Raw genomic sequence first — 25,377 nt, forward strand, 5'->3', positions numbered from 1 at the left:
TACAAATTGGGTGAAACTTAATAAATTAGCTCTTAATATATCTAAAACTAAATGTATAGTCTTTGGTACTAAACGTATGCTTGGCAAGCCTTGCAACTTAAATCTAATTATTGATACATCTGTGGTAGAGCAGGTGAGTCAGACTAAACTCTTGGGTGTGAAGCTGGATAGTCAGCTCTCTTGGGCTGATCAGATTGACCACATTGTGTCTAAAATGGCCAAAGGCATTGCTTTTTCCCGGAGATGTTCAGTATATTGTCCACCATTAGTTATGAAAACAGTTGTCCCATCTTTAGTTCTGTCACATCTGGGGTATTGCCCAGTAATTTGGTCCAGTGCTGCACAGGGACATCTGAAAAAATTACAAATCGTTCAGAACAGAGCCGCAAGAGTAGCCCTTGGTTGCTCTTTTCGCTCCACCGTGGATAAAATGCATACCTGTTTGGGCTGGCTAAAGGTGGAGGACAAAACTTAATATAAGTCTTCTCTGTTATACGCACCATGCTCTATTTAAAAACCAATCCAAAATCTTTTGTAGATAAATTTGGTTTTTAGTGGGTATTGTCACGGACATGTTTACGCGTCAGGTGAGCTCAGGTGTGTTAGTGGTTCCATCTGCAAGGTCCAACTGTATGACAAGAACAGTTTTAGTTAGATCTGTCATCTGCTTGGAATAAAATTGGACTTAAGAACCAAGGCATATATCCAACATATGTAATTTTAAGAAGACTCTAAAACAGATTATTATTAATTACACCAGTTAATTTGTGACTGTTATAGGTACTGACATTTTCAAATTGTATTGTGTGAATGTGTATATGTGGATAAATGTATACATGTAGTTATGTTATATGTAAGTTATATTTATGTATGTTATATTTGTGTATTTTAACTGTACATGTGTTTTAGCACTTTGATGGGCCCCAGGAAGACTAGCAACCACACTGTGGAAGCTAATGGGGATCCAAATAAATAAACAAATAAACCAAAAAAGACAAAAACACATAAGAAAAGGCTATTTCAAAATGTTAATCAAAACTATAATAATTTATAAATAATATTAAAATACAAAAATTCACTTTACATAAGTGTCTGCCAATACATATATATAATGTACATGTAAAAGCATAAATGTAGTAAAATCATCCTTGCTGTTTTGATTTGGAGGACTAAATGGCAAATGATGATATATATAAATCTAAATTTAAATAACAATTAAATTTAGTATTACAACTAAGCTGAGATAAAATAAAATATTAAATTAAACACTAAAATTTGTAATATTTAAAAAATTACAAAAAAAATAAATAAACTTAAACTGAAAAAATAATATAATAAAGTATTAATAATAATTATTTTTAAATGTGTTTTTCTCATTTTAATCTTTATTATTATTATTATTATTATTACTGATTAGGTTTATTTTTTTAACAGTTTTTAGTGTTGCAGCTCCACAATCTCACTTAAACATTTCGATCTCTACGTTGCATGAGCACAACATTTACATTTATGCATGTGGTAGATGCATTTATCCAAAGTGACTTACTTTGCATTAAATTTATATATTTCATATAAGTTCATGCATTCCCTGGGAGTCGAACCCATGGCCTTGCAGTTGCAAGCGCGTGCTGAGCTCCAGGAGTATACTTGATGTGCACCTGCAGACTCTGGAGCTTTGTGGAGCTTTGTGTAGTTTCTGGATGACCCTCTTCAGATCCTGCTCTCGGAGCAAGAGTGTGAATTCCAGCGCTGGTTCAGGAACGCTGTGGGATTTTACTGGAACGCCGGGATTAGAACAGACGTCACACGCGTGCTTGAGCTGTGAAACCACAGCGCAATCAAACACAGCTGTTCTGCTGCTCCTCCGATCTTCTCCTGGAGAACTGGCTGTCACTGATCGTTTAATGCGAACGGATCTCCTTAACAGAGTCCTTGAACTTCTTCATCCACAGTGGAAATGTTCGTCATCACTGCATTCCTCTGTATGCTGATTCTCATGCAGATGTTTAGAATCACTGGTGCTTTTCATTTTATTGCTATCAAGGCTGTCAGGTGATTAAAATGTTTATTTAATTACATGTGATGTGCCAATTAAGTGATTGCACAGTAATCGCACATCAGTTCAGTTTGAGAAATGAACCCCCAAAAGATCATTTAAAGACATTACTGTGTTAAATGAAAAAAACATTGAATAGACATTACAAAAAGTAGCTTTAGAAAGAAATTTGATTCAGCAAATCACTGCCTTAATGAGTCATTAATTTAAACAGTTCGTTCAAACAGCTGATTCATACAGAAAAGAAGCAGGTGACTGTCTTTATGAACGAGTCACTGAATCATTGGCTCACTCGATGTGTTCAAATGGCTGATTCGTTTAGAAAAAAAGCAGTTTACTGTCTTTATGAACGAGTCACTGAATCATTGACTCGCTCGAGTCATTCAAACATCTGATTTATTCAGAAACTAAACAAGTGACTGTCTTAATTAGGGCTGTGCAAAAAATCGAATACGATTTTCATGCGCATCTCTTCAGTAAAGACGCTCCTGTATTAGTGCGAGTATACTCCCAGCACGTTATTTGGTATTGGGGTCGCTTCAACCCGCGAACATGAAAAATAACAAACAACCACAGACTTGGCAAAAAAACTGGTTGGCTTTTTATACACAGAGCCGTAATTCACTGGACAGTCTACAAAAAAAAAAAAAACGATTTTAAAATCGCAGGCGATTCTTTGTCGATTTGGAAAGCGATTTTTTGTTAACTTGTCGGTGGACTACGACTCTGTGTAGTAAATTGACGCTTCACTCAGGCTGAAAACCAGTGTTGCCAAGTCTGCAGTTTGTTTTTCATGTCCATGGGTTAAAGCGACCCCAATACTAATAACGTGATATTTAGCCCCTAAAATGTGAATATTACCATGGCAACCATGCCAAAAAACGTATATTTTACAGGGATGCAATTTTTATCGGGGAACCTCCTGGAAACGCGATTGGGCTAGTTTTGGACTGTTTTTTGAGAAGCAACTGGGCAGGATTTGTTGTGAAAACCCGGCAACCCTGATCTGAACGCACGTGCTGGAGATATACTATTACAGGAGCGTCTTTACTGATGAGATGCGCATGAAAATCGTATTAGATTTTTTGCACAGCCCTAGTCTTAATGAATAAGTCACTGAATCATTGTCTCATTTGATTTGTTCACAAAGCTGATTCATTCAGAAACGAAGTAAGTGACTGTCTTTATGAATGAGTCACTGAATCATTGTGTCACTTGATACGTTTAAACCATAGACTGTATAAAAACATGGACTTAGTGTCCGTGACGTCACCCATAGACCCCTGAAGAGCGGTTTTGAAGTTTAAAGTGTGCAGAGCAGGCCGTCGCCATCTTGGCAGCGCGTCACCACGTGACTCTCCTGGATAATCGAAAATGTGCAAAAAAGCGGGAGCTGGTTGCTGAAGCCACGCCCACCTAGCGTGACGGCATTGTCAGCAGCGGCAATCCACCTGTCACTCTAGTGGCAACGCTCTTAATTATGCAGAACTTTAAGGCTTAATATAATTTAAACGGAAGAGTTATAAAAAAAATTCACCCCCTCACAGTTGTCATGAAGGGCAAAATTAGCTATATAGACCAAAATCATTTTTTGCACCAGGCTGTAAACATGTTTTTTTCCACTGTAAAGTTGGGCATTTTAACATGGGGAGTCTATGGGACTGACTCCCTTTTGCAGCCAGCCTCAAGCGGCCAGTCGAATATGGTGGCTGTCATAAAATCTTGATGTTGGCTTTACGAGAGAGAGCAGGAGGTTGCTGCTCGGTTTAAACGGCTGATTCGTTCAGAAATTAAGTAAGTGACTGTCTTTATGAACGAGTCACTGAATCAGTGACTCACTCAATTCATTCAAAACACGGATTCATTCAGTAACGAAACACAGCTGTGGCTTTGGTTGTTTGGAACTATTTTTGTTTGTGAAATTGAGCAAAAACAGACATTATTGTGTCTAGCGTATTGCTAATTGAAGTGTTGAATAAAATCAATATCACATTTTCAGTCGTGCAGATCTTGGGGAAAAGCAGCACTCTTGCTGGTGTGATATTGCTAAACTTTATCATATGATATAAATATAAGACCCACATCTTCAGCGCTGTTCTCTGATGAAAATGCCTCCGTCTGCTGCTCGGCTGATTTCTGGAGACATTTGACGTCTTTGAGCTTCATGTCGTGAAGTCCTTCCCGTCGTTCCTCAATCAGCGGAGCTCCATCACAGCTGTAACGAATCGAGGAAAGACACGGAGCAGAACATTTTCTCTCCTCTCTTTCCCCCCTGAAGCTTTGTACTTATTAAATCTTTAATTTATTGCATGTGGATGAATTTCAGATGTCTTTGAGGGTTAAGTGTAAGTCACTGCCGTATGGAGCAGATGGAGGTTTGCTGTGAGAGCATCACATGAACATCACTTTATATCACTATTTATCATGATGCCGTTATTTTTAACTATTGCACATACATTGAAACAATTTTATGTTTTGAGTAATCCTGTGATAATGTCTGTTTTCATTAATCCAGCAAACGAAAGAGCTCACAAATGAAAGATTAGATTATTGTCTCGTTTTTATTTTTCATTATTTTTAATTATTTTATTATTTTTTAAATTTAATATCTTATTAACTATATCAAAAAGTTATTTTACTGTTATTCATATACTTATAGTTTTATTCATATTTTGAATTAGATTTTATTTTAGTTTCATTTATTATTTTCTGTATATTTTTAATTTACGTTTTAATTTGACAAATTCTGCTGTGTTCTCACTTTTTAAAATTTTATTATTATTTTTAATTTCAATTTTAGTTTTAAAGTTTTAGTAATTTTCTTCTGTATTTTCACTTTTTTATTTTATTATTAGTTTTATTTACCATTTTAATTTGAGTTTAAGTTTTAGTATTTTTTGTGTTTTCAGTGTTTATTATTAGTTTATTTTAATTTAGTTAAAATTGTAGTAAAGTAAATAATTGTGTACTTTCACTTTTTTATTAGGGCTGTCAAATGATTAATCACGATTAATCACATCCAAAATAAAAGTTTTGTTTACATAATATATGTATGTATACTGTGTATATTTATTATGTATATATAAATACACACACATGCATGTATATATTTAAGAAGAATATGTTATGTTTATATATTAAATATATTTATATATAATATAAAATATAAGAATATAAAATATATAAATGTATATACATGTAAATATTTTCTAAATATATAATTTATGTGTGTGTATTTATATATACATAATAAATATACACAATATACACACATATATTATGTAAACCAAAACTTTTATTTTGGATGTGATTAATCGTGATTAATCATTTGACCAGCCCTATTTTTTTATATATTTTTTTTAATTAGTAGTTTTATTTTCCATTTTAATTTCAGTAAAAAAAAATCACTTTTATTGGTTTCTGTTTTTTCTTTAATAGCTATATAATTTTTATTAATTTTATTTCAGTTTTAGTTTAGTTATTTTAGTACATCAAATCAAACTAAACAAAAAAGAGAAACACTGACATGGAAACTAGCTGATATAAAATATATATTTGTAAATATTTTATTTTATTTCAAGTAACTAAAGTTTTTTTTTTTTTATGATTTTAGTTTTAGTTAACTGTAATAATCCTATATTAGATTTTTCTATGGAACAAATTGCCCTCCAGATTGCACCCGTCCATTAATATGTGCAGATTTCCACACTAGTGTCTGGTGTTTTGATCTATCCGTCTGTGTTTCAGGATCTCCTCTGAAGCCGCGGAAGGAGCTGCTGTTTGTGGAGCGGCCGTCAGGATTGCTGGAGGTCGGCTGGTCGTCCCGCTTTAATGTCTCCGTGGAGCCGGTGCTTTACGTGCTGCAGCGCCGCTGGAACTTCGGCATCCATCCCAGCGAAGACGACGCTATGCCGTGGCAGGACATCGCTCAGGTCAGGCCTTTCACCCAGTCGTGCGATTATATGCATCTTAAAATCATGACACTATTTAATTTAGCGACCCAGCTGGCACTTAAATTAAAGGAGTAGTTCACTTCCAGAATAAAAATCTCCTGATAATTTACTCTCCCTCATATCATCCAAGATGTTAATGTCTTTCTTTATTCAGATTTGATTTATTCTGAACTTGATAGACACAAAACAATAGATCAGATTAACTGAAATATATGCGCACATATTTATTTATTAGTTATGTTTAGTATCATTATATATATGTCAATATACTATTATAATATGTATTAATATTTTGAATTTTTTACTACTATAATATCCACCAAACAAAAAAAAAACAAAAAAAAAAAACAATTGTATGTTTTTTCTTGTTCAGTAGCCGTTGGAAATGGATCACAAGCTTTTGTTTCATGCCAACTTTACTGCAAAAAAATGCTGTTCTGACTCAGTATTTTCGTCTTGTTTTCCAGTACAAATATCTAAACACTCTTTTACATTATTAGAGAGACATTTACATAAGATAAGTTTTGTTTTCTTAAAAATGTCTCAAAATTAAGCGACATCGGCAGATATTTGTTCTTGTTTTAAGCAAAAACGCACTACATTTTGATACATTTTTCAGAAAATTAAGTCATTTTTCTTCTTCAGTAAATGTATCTTGATTTAATAATGTTTAGATATTTGTGCTGGAAACGAGACAGAAATACTGAGTAAGAATGTCATTTTTGTGCATCAAATACACAGATGTCTGTCCAGTCTTTCATGTTTTAAAATAGATCAGATTCCAAGCTCATATTCAGAGCTGCATGTATGTGACCCCGTGACCTTTGACCCCTGTGCCCCTCAGGTTGCTGAAGAGCGCGCGCTGCTGAGCGACATCCGGCCGAGCAGGTGGTATCAGTTTCGCGTGGCGGCGGTGAACGTTCACGGCACCCGCGGCTTCACGGCTCCCAGCAAACACTTCCGCTCTTCCAGAGGTGAGTCTGACAGATTTACGGTCCTCACAGGTGCAGCGCTTCACCTGCTGCTCGCTGTAGGCCTGATTTACTCCCTGAGCTACTGTTTAAGATGCTGCTTCTTCTTCTGAGACTAAGTTTAGTCAGCATCTCCTTCTAAGCTACAATCTCCAAACTCGGCTCAGACCTTCAGACTTTCAGTTTTAGTGGATGATAATAACTCTGATAATGACCAAATGCTGTTTTCTGGATGAAGTATTTATTTAACAAGCTTGAGCCTGACTCGTGTTGCTCTGATAGATTTACTCTCACTATAGATGGCTCTTCCAAGCTTTATAATGACAGCGAATGGGTGTTATTTTTCATTAGTCCAAAAGAAGTCCAATAAAGTGCATCCATCCATAATAAAAGCGAATATTTAAAACTTTATAAACAGTTATCTCAAAAATGGCTACAAATACCCAATTTGATGATGCTGAGTTCAAAAATATCATTAAGAGAAAAAAAAAATGAAGATTTTTCAAAATATATATAAATGTATCAACTTTAACCCTCTGGAGTCGATTAACGCGTATACGCGTTTTGGGGTATTTTCTCCTGATAACCCCGAAAAGAACTTAAATTACACTTTCAGTTTTGATCGTACAGATAAGAGCAATACATCAGTCGAATCTGTAAAGGGTCTACTTTTTTTTGTATACAGACATAATAACAACAAAACTGTGTGCACTTATAAAATAAAGATAACAAACAAGGAGTGCTGTCTGCAGCCTTTGTCTGCGCTGATCTTCAGATACAAATGCGTCATTAAAATGAACTGTAACTCAGTGAAAACTCAACACAGAGACATGAGAGAGATATCTATAGAAAGCCTGACATGTCTACTTTTAAACTAAACGAGTGCTGCTGAAAACAAATATTCTGTGATAAAGTAATCCATATGAAAACAACGCGATGTCCGTTTTTCACGTCTCCCTTCATTATCTTCTAATGCGACCACGCCCCCGCGCCGAGCGGCTTTTGAGATTCAAATGTTTCACTGAAGCGCGCGGCTTTTGAATACGCCCACAGAAGACAACGCAGCGGGACTGTTCTTCAAGTTTTTTTTATTTTACTGTTTGCTTCGCGATGAGAGGAATAAGACATTATTCACCCCAAAAGATGTTATGTGGATGAGGATTTGAGATTTGGATTTCCTCAGAAAAAAAGAATGAAGCACTTTATTCAGCAGAGATCATAAACATAAGTAAGTCTCTTTTTATTTATTTATATACTTGTACTAGTTTTCACATAACGTGTAAACATTTTACTATTAAGACTTGTTCCAAAGACTTTTTCCCAACTATAATTCCTGACTAAATGTATAATCAAGTGAAATATTATGAAGTTTCAATAACAATATACACTACTATACCATTCAAAAGCTTGATGTAAATAATATAAATGTAACAATAAATGTAACTGTAACAAATGTAACAATCATTGCTGTTCTTTCAATTTATCCCCCCTAAAAAACCTAAAAAAAATATTCTCAGCTCTTTTCAACATTAATAATAATAATAATAATAATGATAATAATGATAATAATAACAATAAATGTTTTTTTTGTAGAAAATAAGATTGTTAAAAGGATTTCTGAAGGATTGTGTGACTAGAGTAATGATGCAAAAAATTCAGTTTGAAAGTCAGCTTTGATTTTTCCTAATAAACTGTTTAACTGCACTCACAAGTGAATATTAAATTATGTTGTGGGATAATTAAATATATTCTAAATAAACTACAAACATAAAATTATATACATTTATTTTGTCCTCACATTCTTTCTTGTAACTCACCCCTCTCAGTGACACAGCTGACTGAACGGCTCATTATGCAGCCCATTATGCAGGCTTTGTCTTCTCAGGTGTGAATTCATGATAGTTGACGCCTTGTTTTCTGTAAATGAGTAAGATAATTTTCACCTTAGAAAATTTTAAAATCAATATATTGTTTTCTGTAAATGAGTAAGATAATTTTCACATCATTTAGAAAAAAAAAAATTCTAGGCTACAAGCTCCAGTTCTCCAAATTCCTGGGGAACCAATTTTCTATATGTGTTTTATTGCCTTATTCAAGTGATTTAACATTTTTAGTTTTTCCACTAACCACGCATAACATTTTTTTCTCAAAAAACACAATCATGTACATACATGCTGCTCACATATTATTATAGCCTAGTTTGTGCTGATTACAGTGAGATTAGACTTTAGCCATTTAGATATTTATAAGAAACTGAAAAAAGCACAAATGTCAGGGCATGACAAAACTTCTCCAGGCCCCAAAAATACCCTTAGACTCCAGAGGGTTAATGCATGTATCAAAAAAAGACAAAAAAGCAGTTAAATGTCAATAGTTTTAATGACAAAAAGAAACATTCGTAATCCATCATTTAAGATACAATCTGCAAAGTAGTGGAAAAAGTGGAAATCAGGATTAGGCATCAAATAAAATGTGCAAAAATGTTATGAAATGCACACATTTAATGAGAAATTGTGACGTGAGAGAGAAAAACAGACACTAATTTTGCAATCAGCAGCACTAAATTAGTAAGAAATGAGTATTGAGTTCATTTACAGTTACATTTATTCATTTAGCTGATGCTTTTATCCAGAGCGACTTATATATATCATATATATATATATATATATATATATATATATATATATATATATATATATATATATATATAATATATATATATATATATATATATATTATATATATATATATATATTCAGCTTATTAGTAGAGACTCGAAGATCTGAATTGGGTGTTTCAGACAAAGGAGGGATACAAAATGTGGAATGTTGGGGTGCCTCCAGGAACTGGAACAGTACGTCGTATGTCCACTCTTGTAAATATTATGTTTGTAAATTGCAGCTTTGTGACTTTACGTCCACTAATTATGGCTTTGTTTCTCATACATCAGTAAGAGTCATGAGAGTCTGCATCCCTCACAGGATCACAATCCGCTCTTGTTTATTCCAACTGAAATCACTTCAGCGCCATAATTATGACTTACAAAATCATACAGGCGACTTCCCAGCAGGATCCGATCTCATCTTCTGATATATACGTCTATAACTAGTGATCTGTGATGATTTATTACAGCGTTTTTATTCAGTCAGTGAGCTATATAGAATTAATGAGTGTGTCAGTACAGTTATTCATATGACATTCAGTCTTCACCTGATTTGCAGAGACTTACTTTGATTGTTTATGTTTTGCACAAGCATCTAGTTTTCAGACGGGCCTCAATAACAAGAACCCAATGGCTCTAGATTGGCCCATTTTCTCATTAAAATCCCATTTGCCTAACTTTACTTCCTCTATACAAATGACATCAGTTCCCTTAGATGTGGACGACGCCCCCATCACATTCACATGTGCTCAGTGATCGCAAGAAAACTCACTACATCATGCTGTTTTTATGTAGTTTTACTTTCTAATTTATATTGAGCCCGATCCAGCAGGAGACTGCTTCAAATGTACAGAAAAGAATTTGTAACAAATTACATGTAATTTATAAAAAATTATGATACTGTGTATATATATATATATATATATATATATATATATATATATATATATTATATATATATATATATATATATATATATATATATATAATATAAATAGAAAAAAAATGTGAAATAATTGCATTATCATGAAGACAAAAATGTATAATTAAAAAAAAACTACATGCTGGTTCATGAAAGGTAAATTTTCTCAGTTTATTAGCGCCTTTGTTATTGTTAACTAAAACTAAAACTATTAAAAATCATTTTTGTTAATTGTAATAAAGCTGAAATAGAATACTAAAACGTAAACTTATTAAACTGAAATAAAATAAAGCAAATTAATTTAATATTTAATTTATTTTAATGGATTAAAACAAAAATGAATAAAAATAACAAGAGCACAACAAATTTACCAGTTTTATTTTAGTATCCTTGAGATACTATTATAGTTTTTATTAATATTTTAAACAAGTTTTATTTTTTAATTTTCTATATATTTATGTTTTCATTCTAATTTTATTTTCAGCTTTAAGTAATATTGTTTTGTGTTTTTTAAGTCTATGTCTAAATAATTTTATTAATTTTATTTTAGTTTTATTTTAGTTTATTTTGTATGCTTTTAGTATTAGTTAATAATAACTGAACATTAAAATTAATTATAACTATACTTAAAATGAAAACTGAAATTAATACTATAGAATATAAATAATACTATACATTATTTAATAATTAATAAATATGATATTTATAAATACTGTAAAAGTGCATTTCTGGGTTTATTGTTGTATTCTGTGTTTGTTTACATAAAAATGAACTCAATCAAACCTGTGTGAGTTTTTTTCTTCTGTATATTTTAATGAATATCTTGGCCACTGTTTTCTATACGATGAATATGAATAGAGTGTTGCTGCGTCAGACTCCAGAAATCGCACAGGAATCATCCGAGTGTCTGCTGATGATGATTCTCTGTGTTCAGACCCGTCTCCTCCTCCCGCCCCGTCCGGACTGAGAGCGGCTCACATCACGACGGGACCCGGCGGCCTGCTGACGGTCAGGATCAGCTGGACTCTTCCCGTGGAGCCCGACGTCCCCGTCCATCACTACAAGATCTACTGGAGCTGGACGGTCCCGGGGAAATCAGCCGTGCCGTCCCGGAGGAAGAGGAGGAGGAAGACCAGCGACGGGGTGAGAGCCGCTTTCACAGATCACACAGAAACACAGAGAGATGCAGACTCAGGCCTTTCATTACCTCTTTATTTGAACATTTACACAAGCAGTCAGACGCCATTCAGTGCAAAACTATGAACACGATTAACCCTTCACTGTTCCTGGAACAAAGATGGGCGTTACATTTTTACAAAAATTAAGCAAATGTACTAAAATACATTCAGAATGTACTATTTAAAATAATATTACATTTTTATATATATATATATATACTGCATATATTTATAATAATACAAACATTACAAAATTGCATATCATTTTCAATTTATATATATTTATATATATAGTGGCTACATGCCAAATACTGCAAAAAATATACAAAATATATTGCCTATTATTATCAATTAAAATCAGTTTTTAGCTACTGTGTATATAATAGTTACATCACACACTGTATTAATTGAAAATAATATGCAATATTTTTTGTATTAATTTTATATTTGTATATATTATTTATATTTTCAATTAATTAGATTTATAGCCACTGTGTGTGTGTGTGTGTGTGTGTGTGTATGTATATGTATATGTGCATAAGAGTATTTTCAGACATAATGACTTTTATTAGGTTTTGCATTTGCATATGACAAAACTACTTTATCATAGCTGATTTGTAGACTGCACTCCAAAAATTGCATTATGGTGCTCATTTTTGACTGCAAAGATCGCACGCGTTTTTAAGGCCATTTTGCCTTTTCTAATCATATCCACACACTTTGAGTTCATACAGCAAATACCACAAAAGCCAGCAAGTTTCGTACCATTCCAATAAAGTATCAAATGTAAAAGAAGAATGAAAAACAACATTTTTGGGTGTAATATGTCCTAAGAGTTAAAGGAGCAGACTGATGACTCGCTGAAGCTCCTGTAGATCCAGTGCAAACCCTGCGGCGACTGTGTTGGTGACGTCTGACACTCGATCGCTCTGTTGCTGCGCCGGACACCGATTCGAGCAGCAGCACCTCAGGGTTTGGTTAGTGACCCGCTGCTGCTGGAATGCCCAAACTAACCCGCTCACTAACTCAATAACTCGAGCTAACCGAGCTCACGCTGCTGCAGGAATGCAGGAGCTTGATCAGCTGAGAAACGCTCGTCGTGTGCACATGTGTTCCTGATATATGGCCCGCGCTTGTTTGGACTTCAGTGGTCCTTCTGAGGTCTGAACGCACATCACGCCCCTTTAAGAGCAAAGACTGCTGGGAGATTCTTTATCGAGTGACTCTGTAAATCAGCTGTAAAACCCCAAGTTCACAAGTTCATGTCTAGATTATTCACAAAAATCATATGTGTCAATTTACTGCTATGAATTATATCTGTTATACTGTATAATTAGTTATTTAACGTCCCTTGCAATATGTCAAATACATACAGTATAAAAATGTCAAATATATCAGACATATAATATATATCAGAAATTTTAGAAAATATGTCAAATATATTATATCAGATATATTTTAGATAGATAGATAGATTTTATATTAAATATGTATGTGTATATATATATATGTGTGTGTGTGTGTGTGTGTGTGTGTGTGTGTGTGTGTGTGTTAAACATGTCAAATACTTAATATTTTAAGTCTCAAATATAATATAAATTAAAAGTGTTAGAAATATTATATTTATACATAAATATAAATATATAAATGTATAGTAATTATATTATGTATTAAATGTATGTCAGATATATATCAAATTTCACATATTATATATTAAATATATGTCAACTATATATTATATCTCAGGTATATTATATTAAATGTGTGTCAGATATGTTAAATGTTAGAAATATTATATATATATTAAATATAGAAGAATTTTATATAATTAATATATATCAGTTTTATTGTGTATTAAATGTGTAAAATATTTTATATCTTAAATATCAAATATATTAAATGTCAGATGTTTATATAAATATAAATATATAAATGTATGTTAAATATATTATGTGTTAAATGTATGCCATATATTTTATATATCAAATTTCAAATATATTATACTATTAAATACATGGCAAATGTGTTGTGCATTAACTGTCAGAAATATTAACTTTGTCAAATATTTTATAGATTAGATCTAAATTATATAGTAAACGTGAAATATATTAAATCTCAAATAAATTATGTATTAAATATGTCAGATATGTCAAATGCATATATAAATGTCAAATATATAATAATAAATGTGTTCAGTATATTATGTATTAAATATATGTCAAATAAATTATGCAGTACCTGTCAGAATTATTAAATATTAAAATATGATATATTAGATATGTCAAATATATTTCAAATTAAATGTCATAAAATGTCATAATTGCATAAAATATCATATGTCAGATTTATGTTAAATGTCAAATATACACTAAACATCACATATGTGTCAAAAATATTATATATTGATTGTATGTCAAATATACATTGAGTATTTAACACAATATATAACAAATAAACTGATCAAATATGTAATGATAGTAATAAATATGATTTTGGGGAATTGAATTGAATTATAACAGCTGAGGAAGTGTGGTGTGTATCAGATGGCGTGATGTGGTGTTGATGGTTGTGCTGGTTGATGAAGTGATGTGTGGAGGTGTAGAGACTGGTTTCTTCTGTGGTTTCAGGCCAGAAGCTCGGTGGATCTGGAAGGTCTTCAGGCAAACAGCAGCTACACTGTGGAGGTCCAGTCCGTCTCATACTGGGGTCAGATCCCACTGAAGAGCGCCAGAGCCTCCGTCCAGTTCAACATGCAACTCCACAACCAGACAAGTGCGAGCCAACTCATATATATATAGTACATAAAATAATTATAATTAGATAATGTATCATACTGATTCATTTATTATAGTTATTAAACTATAGTAAAAAAAAACTATGTATGTGTGTGTGTGTGTGTGAGAGAGAGAGAGAGAGAGAGAGAGAGAGAGAGAGAAGAGAGAGAGTGTGTTGTTTGTTTTTTGTGTGTGTGTGTGTGTGTGTGTGTGTGTGTGTGAGAGAGAGAGAGAGAGAGAGAGAGAGAGAGAGAGAGAGAGTGTGTGTTTGTTTGTTTGTGTGTGTGTGTGTGTGTGTGTGTGTGTGTGTGTGTGTGTGTGTGTGTGTGTACTCGTGTCTGTGTGTCTGTGTGCTCATGTGTGAATGAGTGTGTGTGTGTTTGTGTGTGTATGTGTGTGGTGTGCGTGTGAGTGTGTGTGTGAGTGTGAGTGTGTGTGTGTGTGTGTGTGTGTGTGTGTGTGGTGTGTGTGTGTGTGTGTGTGTGTGTGTGTGTGTGTGTGTGTGTGTGTCTGAGAGAGACAGTGTGTGTGGGTGTGTGCGTGCATGCGTGCATGCACGTGTGTGTGTGTGTGTGTGTGTGTGTGTGTGAGTGAGTGAGATAGTGTGTGTGTGTGTGTGTGTGTGTTGATGGATTTAGAAAATGTCTATATATATATATATATATATATATATATATATATATATATATATATATATATATATATATATATATATATATATATATATATTTATTTATTACATATATGCTAGATACATTATGTATTACCTGTCAGAAATATTAAATATATCAAATAAATGTCAGATATATTATATGTTAAACATTTGTCAAAATATATTATACTGCATATTATATCTCAGAAATATTATATTTTAAATATGTCAGATAAGTTATATAAATGTAATTAGACCTTTGCTGAATTAAAATTCAAAACTGTCAAAATAATCAACAGCCGCCAAAAGAGATTTTAATATTCACAAATATTAAAACAAAATTCTGGTAAATAATGATAATAATGATATAATTAACTAATTATAAAAATGAAATGATAGTTAAGTAAAAATCTAGTTCAAATAGTCAGAGTATGTCTTTCACTAAATAAACTTAAAGAAGAATCATATTAAATCACATTCATTTGCATACGCCAAAATATCAGTTCATATGAATCGACTGATTGAATCAGCTTTATAAACTGATTCATTTAAAAGTTTGAACTGATTCACAGAAATGATTCAAACTTCAAGTCTAGCAGTTTTGAATATTATTTTTAATTTGTAATATATTTTGCAGCCTTAATAGAACAATAATATAGTTGTGTTTAAAGAAAATACTTTTTAAAATTTTCACGTTACTTGCTTTTTTCTAGTAGTTTCTGAGTGGATTTGTTTCTAGATGTCCAAATAAACACTATAAGTGGAAATCAGCTTTGTGTCGCTGGATGTTTATATCTGCTTGAGTAATGAATGGCTGTTTCGTGTGTGTAACGTGTTGATTTAGAGGCTGTATCTAAGGTCCCTGATCTGGGTGTGGTGTTGATGAAGCGACCCGCCGGCGCTCTGGAGGTCGGTACGCCGTATTATCAGAACAGACAGCTGCAGGTCCACATCTACTGGAAGAAGAGAGGAGGTACGAACACGCATCAACACAACATCTGTGTCTGCGTCTGGATCCTGCAGAATTCACAACTGGCTTCCTTTTATTCACAAATAGATTCAAACTCAATGAGAATTTCATTTCAGTCTTCCAGTTTAACCAACATCCTGCGATTCATTTCTGTGAATCAGTTCAAACTTTTGAAATGAATCAGTTTACAACTCTGAATTAATTCATATGAATTGTTATGTTGGTGCATGTGAATTATTTTTAGTGAATACATACCTTGACTTTATATAAATATATAGTTTTAGAATAATTATGCCTGTTTATTATTTTACATAGATGTATTTCTCTAAAGTTCAGTATTCTCAAATTAATATTACAATTACAATTAATTACAATTAATTATAATACTGTAAATTAATTAAAAGCCATTAAAAATACATTTAATTATAATTTAATTATTTTATACCACTACTTAGAAAATTGAGGATTATTTTTTTATTACCATTATGTATTTATTTTTATCAAATTTAGAAAAACGTCTAGTTGTTAAGTCAAAATATCTTGTATTTTTTATTTATTTAAATATCAGAGAATTTTATTATCACCTACAGCACCACAAATGTCACCACATTGTTTTCAGGTATACAAATAAATATTTATCCATTAATATTTAACAAAATTGACCAAATTAGGAGCATTCTAGGAAATGAAGTGTTCATTTGGCATGATTTATTAAATACATAAAAATTAACTACAATTTTAAATGTATTATTAATAGCATGTAATGTTCATGTATTTGCTGTTTGAGATTCATAATAAAAAAAATAAATATATTATTTAAAACTACTTATATCGGTTATGTGAAGTTATTTATTTAACTTTAATTTTACATTGTTACTTTTGATTTTTCTTTATTGCGTCATCCGCCTCAGTTCAAATGCATCTTTATAAAACGGATAGTTCCGGTGCTTGATTCTGATTGGTTGAGCCACGTTCGAAGCTGTTGTAAATTACTCTGCAAAGTAACATACACCTTTGTTTACGATTGTGTGTTGCTTGGCAACCACTTTGTTGCAACCACAACTGATTCTGAGGAGCTACATTGTTTGGTTGAAGAATACTGTTTTTATTAATATCATTACACTTTATTTGCTCTGCTTTATTTTGTGAAACCTTACTACGTATATGAAATAACCGTTTTATAAAAGCAATAATCCCCATGAAGCCGTGGTTTACAGTGAATTTATAACAGCTAAGGGGCTTGTTGCTTCATTTTAATGGGTTTTGAATGGTGTTGAGAGTGACCTCACATGTTTGTGTATTTCATAGAGTTGGACTGAAATCCCACTTCGTTCAGGCCGTGTTCACTGCTCTGTAAAGCTCCTAGAAGAAGCTGAGAACAGTCTGAGCTATTGATGCGATTTGTTCGGAGGTGTTGCGTGTTTCTGCTGACTCAAATCCTGCTCTGGGCTTTTATTCTGCCGGACTCAAAGCATCAGCTCAGGCTGAACTAATCGCACTTCTGCTTCAGCCAAAAATCACACACTCAGATATTCAAGCTAGGGATGTGCAAAGTGACATATTTTTGTAATTAGCTGGTCTTTCTGAATGACTATTTGATGAAAGAGTGAGATGCAGCATGACAAAATAACTTTTTATAGCACAAACTAGAATAATTATTTATTTATTATATCTTATATTTTATTATTTTATATATAATATTTATTATATATTTATTTGTAAAATATAATAATTAATTATTAAATAAATTACCAGATTTTTTATTTAGTCTGATTTAGAAAAAAAAAACGACTAGCTGATAAAACAGCAAGAAAAAAAATGCCTTGAAAATTATATTGCACAAACCAGAAAATTTTCAATCATTGAATTTATTTATTTATTTAAATATTAAAAAGAAATATATATTTAGGAAAATTTTGAAAAATTACCAGTTGATAAAGAAGTGAGATGCTGGATTAAATATATATATATATATATATATATATATATATATATATATATATATATATATAACAGAAATACCAGAAAATGTAGAATCATTTAAATTATATTATTTATTTATTTATTTATTTATTTATTTATTTTTATTTTTAAATTAAATTTTTTTTTTTAAATCATTAGTTAATAAAACAATGGGATGAAAAAATATTGTGAACATTTTTTTTGCACAAACCAGTGTTTTTTTTTGTTTTGTTTTTTTTTCAGTCTAATTTAGAACATAGACTACTTGATAAAACAGCGAGATACAGAATGAAAATTTGAGAAAATGTGGAATTTAATTTATTATTATTTATCATTTAATTTATTTTCTAATTTTCAATTTAGTTTAATTTAGGAAAATGACTAAATGATAAAACATAAGATGACAAAATTTCTTGAACTTTCTATTGGACAAACTAGATTATTTTAAATAAATTATTATTATATTATTATTATTATTATTATTTATTATTTAATTAATTTTCACAGTTTAATCTAATATAGAAAAAGGACTAGTTGATACAACAGTGAGATGCAAGATTAAAAAAAACTAAACATTTTGAATAATTTAATTTATTATTATTTATTAATTATTTCATTAATTTTCTAGTTTTTAATTTAGATTAATTACAAAAATGACTAGCTGATAAAACAATGAGATGCAGATTACTTTTTTATTTAGTCTAATTTAGAAAAAAAAATGGCCAAAATGTATAGAATGGCACAATATTTTTATAGCTCAAACTGTAGCATTTTTTAGCTTTCGGACACAGCACTTGTTCATTTTACTCAGTATTTTTTCTTTTTCTCCGGCTGCGATTCCTTTTTTCTGCTTCCAGAAATGTTCTGAGCTTCACGTCGGCCCCTTTAAAGGCTCTTTTATCTGGACGACTGCAGTCGAGTCTAATCTGAAATGTTTCGTTTGACATCCAAACGGCGCAGCTTGATGAATAATAAACGGGAGGCGTTGCATAAACACTGCTGATTAGCGCAGCGAGACTCTACTGTTCTGTAATCGCCGGCGCAGGAGGAAACCAATCAAATGAGACTCGTCCCACTGTTCATTTTAATGCCTGATTCCGAGAAAGGTGTGCAGGTACTTCATGATAATAAACACCACATAGAAACCATCAGGAACAGTTCAGCCAAACATTAAAATGCTGTTATTATTTTCTCTTGTTGTTCATGCAACTTGCATCTTTCAGTGACTTTAATGGCATTTTTGGGCCACTATGTTTCTGCTTTCTTTTTGTGGTTCTTCTCATCCTGTGGCTTATTTGTGTCACGATTCACTTGCATCATTTTTTTATATACTGTATATAAAGTATTTATATTTCTGTTTATCACCAGTGTTGGGGAAAGTTACTTTTAAAAGTAATCCATTACAATATCACATGAAAAGTAACTAATTGCAGTACTTAGTTACTTTTTATGGAAAGTAATGCATTACGTTACTTGTCACCTAGGCAACAGTGAGATGCAGGATGACAAATAGGCAAATATCTTGAATGTTTTGTAGTACAAGCTAGAAAATACTGACAAATTTATTTAATTATGATTTATTTATTATTTAAATTGTGATTTAATCATTTAGACTAATTTAGGACAAATAACTAGTTGATTTATAAATAACAGTAAGATGCAGAATAAAAAATATTTATTTTTTTGTAGTACAAACAAGAAAATTTAGAATAATTACATGTATGTCGTTTATTTTCTAATTTTTTATTTAGTCTTTAAAATATGATTAGTTGATAAAACAGTGAGATGAAGGATGAAAAAATGTTTTCAACTTTTAAAAAAATTTTTTTGAACCAATTAATTAATTTATTATTATTTACTTATTATTTTATATATTTTCAGTTTTTTTATTTAGTCTAATTAAATAAAATGACTAGTTGATAAAATGTTACGTATTATATATTTATTTTATAGATTATTTATTATTGTTGTTATTATAAATTTAATTTATGTTCTAATTTTTAGTCCAATTTAGAAAAATAACAATAATTTTAATTCACTTTTTGACCACTATGTTTTCTAAACGGTGTAGTTCAGTTTGTTTTGCGGAACAAAATATATTTTCTTTCTCTTTATATTTTTATATCAATCTGGTACAAGGCTGTCATGTTTAAATCAATGTGATGAACAAATTAAATCAAAAGTAATCTAAGATTAATCAAAAAGTAGTCTGATTATATTACCTAAAATGTGTAGAGTAATGGATTACATTACTAAATACAATTTTTGTCATGTAATTTAGGATCAGTTTAAACTTTTAAATGTCAGATTAATCTACTGTACAAACCAGTAAAATCTAGTTTGAATAATCAAGAGATGTTTTCCTCACTAAATATATGCTGATCAGGCTGTGTGTGTTGTGAGATGTTTATTTTGTGTTGATGTTTGATTTGCAGATGCTGTTGAGAACCGTTATCATGTTCAGTGGATGCCTGAATACTGCAGCCACAACCAAACTGGAGCGCCACAGAAATCAGTGACTCAGGTCAGTGTGTTAGTGTTCATGAGGAGTTTCTGCTCTCCAGAAACACAGAGTCTCTTACGGGAGCACAGCCTCATTTCTCTTCATTACTGAAGCTGATTAGCGCGTGTTGTTTCAGATGATGTGCTCAGAATGTGCTCCAGTGCCTAAGAAAACACACGCATTAAAATCACATTTCCAGGAAGCGGGATTGAATTTATCAAACTCCCAGAGTGGCCCCACCGGAGCCTTAACCTGCCGCCCTGAGCCACGTTCTTCACCACGCCGCACACTAGCTGCTAGGAAGCATGCGTTTGCTTTCTGTAGACGGCGGGGAATCAGCAAGTTTAAATGTGTTGTCCTGCTTCATGACTGAAAAACTATGTTTTTACCTTTTCCAAAGATAATGGGATCGTTGTTGGCTTGTTAACTGTTGTTGTTGAGTGTTCTGGTTGCTAGGTGAAAGCTAGAGTGTTGTGGGTGGTCGCCAGGGTGTTGCTATGGGGTTGCTAAGGTTTTCTAGGTGTTGCTATGCAGTTTTTAAAGTGTTCTGGTGGTTTCCAGGATGTTGCTATGGGGTTATGTATTCTGGGTGGTTGCTATGTAGTTTCTATGGTGTCCTTACTGGTTGCCAGGACATTGATATGGGGTTGCTAAGGTGTTGTAGGTGGTTGCTAGGGTGTTGCTATACAGTTTCTAATCTTTTCTGTGCTGGGTGGTTGTTAGGTTGTTGCTAAGGTGTTCTGGGTGGTTGCCAGGTAGGGCTGGGTACCGAGTTCGATACTTTTTAGGTATCGACCGAATTGCCTCGATACTATCGAGTATCGAAAAATGACATGTTTTCCACATGTCCAGATTTCGCTACCTAAGGAGTTAACTCGTCAACATCAGTGCTCAAACAAATACATATGAAATGCACAACAACACACATATGTGCTCACGCACATACACGCAAACTCTACACACATGAGACGCACAAACTCTCCGCGCACATATTCATATGAGACGCGAGCACACACACATAATACCTTAAAAATGTGGAAAAGTCGATCAAAAGTGTGGGTACATTTCTCCAGGCTCGATGACAACAGCGCGCGATGCAGTATTTGCGGTAAAATAATTGCTGCAAAGACCGGTACCACGACAAATATGATGAAGACCTTGCCAGCGCACGGAGTAAACATAAGAGCAGAAAGTTGCCCGTCTTCGACTGATAAATAAAGAGATATCTTGTTGATCACTCTGACAGTGTTTATATTGCAATAAATAATAACCTACTGAATGTACACTGCCGGTCAAAAATGTGTTGGTTAGTCAGAATTTTTTCTGAATGAAAAAAGTCAGAAAGTAAGGATGCATTAAAGTTATCAAAGGTGACATTAAAACATGTGTAATGTTACAAAATATTTCATTTTTAAATAAATGCTGTTCTTTTGAAATTTTTTATTCATCAAAGAATCATGAAAAAATGTATCATAGTTTCAAAAATATTAAGCAGCGAACTGTTTTCATATTTCTGAAGCGTCATGTGACACTGAAGTAATGATTTTGAAAATTCAGCTTTGACATCACAGGAATAAATTACATTTTGAAATATATTCAAATACGATTTTAAATTGTAATACTATTTCACAATATTACAAGTTTTACTGTATTTTTTATTAAAATAAATACAGCTTTGGTGAGCATGAGCTCTTTATAAAACATTTTTTGTTCCTTTGTGCTTTTTTTTTGTTCCTTTGTGCACTGGCTAAGGAGCATGAGTCAAACTGAAAAAATAAAACCAAAGTTGTTCTGAGGTAATGTGTTCTGTAATCTTGTTAAAATGGATTTCATAAAATTGGTATCGAAAAAAGTATCGTTAGGAACCGGTATCGAAACTGAGGTATCGAAATTGGCACCGGATCAAAAGATTTTGAACAATACCCAGCCCTGTTGCCAGGACATTGCTGTGGGGTTACTTAGGTGTTCTGGGTGTTGCTGTACAGTTTCTAAATTGTTCTGGGTGGTTGGCAGGATGTTGCTATGGGGTTAAAATAGTGTTCAAGCTTGTTGCTAGGGTGTTGCTATGCAGTTTCTAAGGTATTCTGGGTGGTTGTCAGGACATTGCTATGGGGTTGCTAAGGTGTTCTAGGTGGTTGCTAGGGCATTGCTATGTAGTTTCTAAGGCATTCCAGGTAGTTGCTAGGGCACTGTTATGTAGTTGCTAAGACGTTCTAGGTGGTTGATAATGTGTTGCTATGCAGTTTCTAAGGTGTTCTGGGTGCTTGCTAGGGTGTTGATATGCAGTTTCTGTGGTGTTCCAAGTGGTTGCTATTGTGTTGCTATGCAGTTTTTTTAGGTGTTCTAGTTGCTATGGGGTTGCTAGAATGTTGCTTTGCAGTTTATAAGGTGTTCTGCATGGTTGTTACTGTAGGCTATCGCTGTGTAGTTGCTAGAATGTTCTGAGTGGTTGTTATTTTGTTGCTGGGTGGTTGTCAGGACATTGCTATGTGGTTCCTAGGGTGTTCTGTAGCTCAAACTATAGAACATAGTGTTAGTGATGCCAATATCATGGATTCAATTCCCAGGGAATGAACTGATCAAATGTTATACATGAATGCAATGCAGTTTTTATATGTAAGGCAGACGGGGCCAAAAGTCTTTAAAAGGTACACATGAAATTGGACCATGTCAGTGTGCACTGTTCATCCATGTTATCACAGTTTTGAATGTGTTTATTTTGTATTTGTAGACGCGGATTATGGACGTATTAAAGTATCAGGATTTGCCATGTTTCTGTAGTATGTGTACAGATGAAGAGTTTTACCACATGAAGTCCAATTTGAACGTATCTCTTGACTTCTTGATTCCGGCCATGTTCAAACGTGCAATACTTGAGATAAAGTAGATTTACCTCTAGATTTATCCACATATGGATCCTTTCTTTAGTTTATTTAGTCTACTGTGCTAGTAATGTAAAGATGTAAATTAGGAATTTTCTACCTGAAAAAGAAAGTTAGACCAAACGGCTAATAAGTAAATGACAAATCATGACGCAAGATTCACATCACACACAACGTACCATGTACTATCCCTCATGAACAAATATAACGTTTGATGTTTGCAGACATGCATACCAGTGTACCATTACGACATCCTTCATGAGTAAACATGAAATCTGCTGTTTGTGTACATATATATACCAACATACCATCATGTCACATATGCAAATATAGTCTCAAATACTTCTGAACTGATAAACATGTAATACACACAGGACATCAGTGTATTTGGCACACGTCAAATTTCACGCGTTCTGTTTAAAGACTTTTGGCCCTGTCCACCTTCCATATCTTTAGGAATTGCTTGGGTCTGTGTTTTAGGGCGGTTGCTAACGTTGCTAACATCACTCTTTGATAACGTGTTTGTCTTTTGCAGGAGAACTTCATCAATTTACCCGGTCTGCTGTTCTCCTGTAAGTACAGGGTCACCGTTCACACGCTCAACGCCAAACGACGCTCCAAAGATGAGAGCATCAGCTTCCTGACGCCATCCTGCGCGACTCTCAGGAGCAAGAGCGTCAAACCCATCGCCTGTCCCGGAGACACCGGTGAGCATGTTTATCACTCATCAGGAAGGGTTCATTTTCAGGATGCGGCTTCATACACTTCATACATTTAGCTTGAAAATGACATTTGAGAAATTAAAGTGAGATAAAAATTTAGTTCATTTAGCTTTTTATGGCTGCATATTATATTTACATTGTACTAGTAGTGTTATTTTAGTATAACTGATCTACTATTATAGTTTTTATCAATATTTAGAATGTTTATTTTTTTATATTTTTATATTATATTTTATATCTATCTATCTATATATTGTGTTTTCATTGTATTTTGATTTAATGCTTTGATAATTTTAATTTAATTTTTAATTTTAAAATTTTTTGTTTTTGTCAATTTTTTTTTTTTTTTTTTTTTATTACATTTTATTCATTTTTATTTCAGTTTTAGATAGAAATGTTGCCTTAGCAGCTAACTAAAATATTTACTGAAAGTATTATTGATTTTTTTTTTTTTTTTTTTTGTCATTTTAGTTCCGTTCGCATTTATTTTTAGTTAGCATTATAATTTGTCAGTTTACATAAATGTCTGTTCAGATAATTTTAGTTAACAGTAATAAAACTGAGATGGAGTGTCCTTTTGAGCCCATACCAGTGTTACTTTATTATCACTGATAAACTATTGTAGATTCTATTTACATTTTTGTATTTTAGAATTTCTGTTTTCTGTTAAAGTTTAGTAATTCACTTTTTAATTTTTTTCACTTTTTTAAATGTTATTATTAGTTTTATTTTCCATTTTAATTTTAGTTAAATTTTTAGTATTTTTTTGTGTGTGTGTGTGTGTGTGTGTGTGTGTGTGTGTGTGTGTGTGTGTGTGTGTTATATACGTCTATATAGTTTTTTTTATAATTTTTTATTTGAGTTATTTTAAGTACAATCAACTTAAACTAAATAAAATTCAGAAATGTTGCCTTGGCAACTGACTGAAATAAAATAAGTTGTATATATTTTGTTTCAAGCACTGAAGAAGTTTTCAAAATGTGTTTAGTCTTAGTTAACAGTGATTTACTGACCAGTTCCCTCATTTTTCATAATATTAATGTATTTTTGCCATTTTTTTGTTACCTGTCATATTTATAAAAATCGGTGCATGCTCATTAATGCAGTCTGATTGGATCCTGAAGTGTTTCGTGTGATTTTGTGCGGTCCAAGCCTTAACTCTCTGCTGTC

The 25,377-nt window shown here is 32.5% G+C and overlaps 1 protein-coding gene across 2 annotated transcripts in view; it reads left to right on the forward strand.

The window, feature by feature from the left end:
• Positions 1-25,377, forward strand: part of LOC109080956 (anosmin-1-like) — a 63,847-nt gene that overhangs the window by 30,976 nt on the left and 7,494 nt on the right. For both annotated transcript variants that reach the window (XM_042764419.1, XM_042764421.1), the window contains exons 5-11: positions 5,804-5,988; positions 6,854-6,983; positions 11,499-11,707; positions 14,370-14,514; positions 16,013-16,141; positions 20,536-20,624; positions 24,021-24,192. In XM_042764419.1, coding sequence (XP_042620353.1) covers positions 5,804-5,988; positions 6,854-6,983; positions 11,499-11,707; positions 14,370-14,514; positions 16,013-16,141; positions 20,536-20,624; positions 24,021-24,192 — 1,059 coding nt within the window. The remainder of the gene's footprint in view (positions 1-5,803; positions 5,989-6,853; positions 6,984-11,498; positions 11,708-14,369; positions 14,515-16,012; positions 16,142-20,535; positions 20,625-24,020; positions 24,193-25,377) is intronic.

Source organism: Cyprinus carpio, chromosome A9, assembly GCF_018340385.1.
Source record: "Cyprinus carpio isolate SPL01 chromosome A9, ASM1834038v1, whole genome shotgun sequence".
Lineage (NCBI taxonomy): Eukaryota > Metazoa > Chordata > Actinopteri > Cypriniformes > Cyprinidae > Cyprinus > Cyprinus carpio.